The 3,774-nt window shown below is 49.5% G+C and overlaps 1 protein-coding gene across 3 annotated transcripts in view; it reads left to right on the top strand.

The window, feature by feature from the left end:
• The first annotated feature begins 262 nt into the window (after positions 1–262).
• The window catches only part of PSMD9 (proteasome 26S subunit, non-ATPase 9), a 181,187-nt gene continuing 177,675 nt past the window's right edge, over positions 263–3,774 (top strand). Inside the window, exon 1 of one of the 3 annotated variants that reach the window (XM_058424744.1) lies at positions 263–495. In XM_058424744.1, coding sequence (XP_058280727.1) covers positions 358–495 — 138 coding nt within the window. In that variant the 5' untranslated portion in view covers positions 263–357. The other 2 variants (XM_032168476.2, XM_058424745.1) reach the window with 2 other exon arrangements.

The following is a 3,774-nucleotide window of genomic DNA, read 5'->3' as shown; positions in this document are numbered from 1 at the left end:
AGTTCTCTGGCGTACAGTATCCATCCATACAGTAGGCGCTCAATAAATGTCTGCTGCACGAATGAGGAAAGAAAATCAGTCAGCTGGGGCGAGATCATCCCCTAGCGTTGGTATACAACTGCGTGGGGATCCTTCGCTCCCGACGCTACTCCTGCCGGGCCACCACAGGCCCACGTGTTCCGGCAGGGCGCGGCTTCCGGCGACCCAGCTCCGTCCTAAGCCCCGCCCCTTGCCTGTTCGCGCGCTCGCGGACAGCTGCGGTGTTTTGGCCCACGGGTGGAGCCGTAGTTATGGTCTACTGGGGCGTCGTCCGTAGCCCGGGAGCCGGGTGTCTGGAATCGCGGCCCGAGGTTCACGATGTCCGAAGAGGAAGCGAGGCAGAGCGGAGGGTCCTCGCAGGCCGGCGCCGTGACTGTCAGCGACGTCCAGGAGCTGATGCGGCGCAAGGAGGAGATAGAGGCGCAGATCAAGGCCAACTATGACGTGCTGGAAAGCGTGAGTGTGGGTTCGGGGCGCCCCAGGTCGCCTAACGCGGCCTCCAGTCCCTGGAGGACTGGGAAGCCAGGGCGGCCTCCGCTTGGGCGCTCCGCAACGGATCTTCTCCCTGGGAGGCCCAAGGCGCCGCAAGTGCGGCCTCTGTCGGCACAGAAGGCAGGCAAAGAACTTTAGCAACTGAACAGTTAGCCATATTGATACCCAGCAAGCGTTTATGGACCCCTGCTGTGTGCTAGGCGCTGGTGTAAGTGCTGTACATTGTTGAGTTCATTTAATCCTTGCAACAACCCTTTGAGATGGATGCTGTTACTCTCTCCATTTTAGGGAGGGGGAAACAGGTACTACTTAGTGATTGAACAGCTGTCATGTGCCTCGCTGTCTGCCTTGTCTTAATTTTGTATTTTTTGTAAAGACAGAGTCTCGCTATGTTGCCCAGGTTGGTATCGAACTCTTGGCCTCAAGCGATCCTCCCACCTCGGCCTTTCAAAGTGCTGGGATTACAGGAGTGAGCTACCGCACCTGGCATTTGCTGATTGCATCATAAATTCTTAAACTTCAGTGTGTATATGAATTACCTGGGGATCTTATTAAAATGCAGATTTTGTTTGAGGCAAGGAAGCAGATTCTGCATTTGTAGCAAACTCCCAGCAATGCTGATGCTGGTGGTCTAAGGACCGAACTTTGAGTTACAAATAAGGCTCATCATCCTTATTGCATAAGGAGGAAACTGAGGCCCAGAGTGGGACAAACGCCTATCTAAGGTCATGTAGTTCGGAAGTGGCAGCGGTGGGTCTGGCTCAAAAGCTGATGCAGGTTTTCTTATGCCACCTAGTGTAAAATCACAAATCAGTTTGCAGAGGAAGATTCAATTAATTATGCCCAAGTAGGGTGGGAAGGAATGCATTTTAGGTGATGTAAGATGAAGTTACTTTTTTTTTTTTTGTCTGAGACGGCGTCTTGCTTTGTCACCCAGGCTGGAGTGCAGTGGCTCAATCTCGGCTTACTGCAGCCTCTGCCTCCCGGATTCAAGTGATTCTCCTGCCTCAGCCTCCCGAGTAGTAGGGATTACAGGCGAGTGCCAGTATGCCAGGCTAATTTTTTATTTTAAGTAAAGACAGGGTTTCACCATGTTGGTCAGGCCGGTGTTGAACTCCTGACCTCAGGTGATGTGCCCACCTCGGCCTCCCCAAGTGCTGGGATTACAGGCGTGAGCCACTGCGTCCGGCCATAAGATGAAGTTTCATACAGAGGGCCAGAGAACCATTTTACTGGGTGCTGACTGTATGCTCAAAGTGGGATTCAGACCTCAGGTCTATTCCATTCAGAACCTCTGCTTTCAAGCAAATTACCAGCAATTTCTCAAACTTTAGTTTATTTTCTACCACATGGAGTATACTCTTATGCATATACGACTTGTACTGTTATTCCTTTGATATTTTTATTTAAATAGATCTACTTTTAATCTTATATAAATGTATTATTATTATTATTATTGTTATTATTATTGAGACAGGGTCTCACTCTGTTGCCGAGGCTGGAGTTCAGTGGCACCATCCTGGTTCACTGCACCCTCAACCTCCTGGTCTCAAGCAATCCTCCCACTTCAGCCTCCCAAGTAGCTGAGACTGCAGGTACGTGCCACCACGCCCAGCTAATTTTTGTATTTTTTGTAGCTACGGATGTAGCTCACTATGTTGCTCAGACTGGTCTCAAACTCCTGGGCTCAAGCAGTCCTCCTGCCTCTGCCTCCCAAAGTGTTAGGGTTACAGGCATGAGCCACAGTGCCTTGCCCATAAATGTATTTTAAAAGGAAGTTTCAAAACTCCACTGCATATGGAAAATGATATTCTTTTCTCTTAAATATAAGGTCAGATGCTTTGCATGTTGATACGGCATGTTGGTTGCTTCTGGCTAGCTGCTGTTGCTTGCTGAAAGCTTTCAGCCTGAAACCGTGCTCTATATTTGTTTTTAAAAAGTGGGTTTGGGCCGGGCGCGGTGGCTCACGCTTGTAATCCCAGCACTTTGGGAGGCCAAGGCGGGTGGATCACGAGGTCAGGAGATCGAGACCACGGTGAAACCCTGTCTCTACTAAAAATACAAAAAATTAGCCGGGCGTGGTGGCGGGCGCCTGTAGTCCCAGCTACTCAGAGAGGCTGAGGCAGGAGAATGGCGTGAACCCGGAGGCGGAGCTTGCAGTGAGCCGAGATTGCGCCACTGCACTCCAGCCTGGGCGACAGAGCGAGACTCCGTCTCAAAAAAAAAAAAAAAAAAAAAAGTGGGTTTGGGCCGGGCGTGGTGGCTCACGCCTGTAATCCCAGCACTTTGGGAGGCTGAGGCGGGTGGATCACCTGAGGTCAGGAGTTTGAGACCAGCCTGGCCAACATGGTGAAATCCCTTCTTTACTAAAAATAACAAAAATTAGCCAGGCGTGATGGCCGCATGCCTGTAGTCCCGGCTACTTTGGAGGCTGAGGCAGGAGAATCACCCAAACCCGGGAGGTGGAGGTTGCAGTGAGCCGAGATCCTGCCACTGCACTCCAGCCTGGGCGACAGAGTGAGACTCTGTCTCAAGAAAAAAAAAAAAGACTGGGCATAGTGGCTCGCGTCTGTCATCCCAGCACTTTGGAAGGCCAAGGCATGCAGATCACTTGAGGTCAGGAGTCCGAGACCAGCCTGGCCAACGTGGTGAAACCCTGTCTCAACTAAAAATACAAAAATTAGCCAGGCGTGGTGGTACACATCTGTAATCCCAGCTACTCGGGAGGCTGATGCAGGAGAATCGCTTGAGCCTGGGAGGTGGAGGTTGCAGTGAACCAAGATTGAGCCACGATACTCCAGCCTGGATGGCAGAGATTCCATTTCAAAAAAAAAAAGTGGACAGCTAAAACTATATGTCTGGTATAATAAAGCATGGGTGTAAATCTTCATGACCTTGGATTAGGCAAAGCCTTTTTTAGATATGGCACCAAAAACATAAGCTACAGAAGAAAAAATGATAAGTTGGACTTCAACATTTAAAACTGTGTTTCAAAGGACATAGTAAAATGAAAAGATAAGCTCCAGAATGGGAGAAAATATTTGCATATCATTTCTCTGATAAGAGGACAGTATCTAGACTATAGTAAGAGCTCTTACAACTCAATAATAAAAAGACAGCCAATCAGAAGACAGGGGAAGAATCTGAATAAACTTTTCTCCAAAGAAAATACGGTCAATACAAATGGTCAATGGCCAGGCATGGTGGCTCATGCCTGTAATCCCAGGACTTTGGGAGTCTGAG

This window comes from Hylobates moloch, unplaced genomic scaffold (genome assembly GCF_009828535.3).
Source record: "Hylobates moloch isolate HMO894 unplaced genomic scaffold, HMol_V3 SCAFFOLD_12, whole genome shotgun sequence".
Lineage (NCBI taxonomy): Eukaryota > Metazoa > Chordata > Mammalia > Primates > Hylobatidae > Hylobates > Hylobates moloch.
Note: the sequence above shows the minus strand (reverse complement) of the source record. Positions and strands in the feature narration are given on the sequence as shown.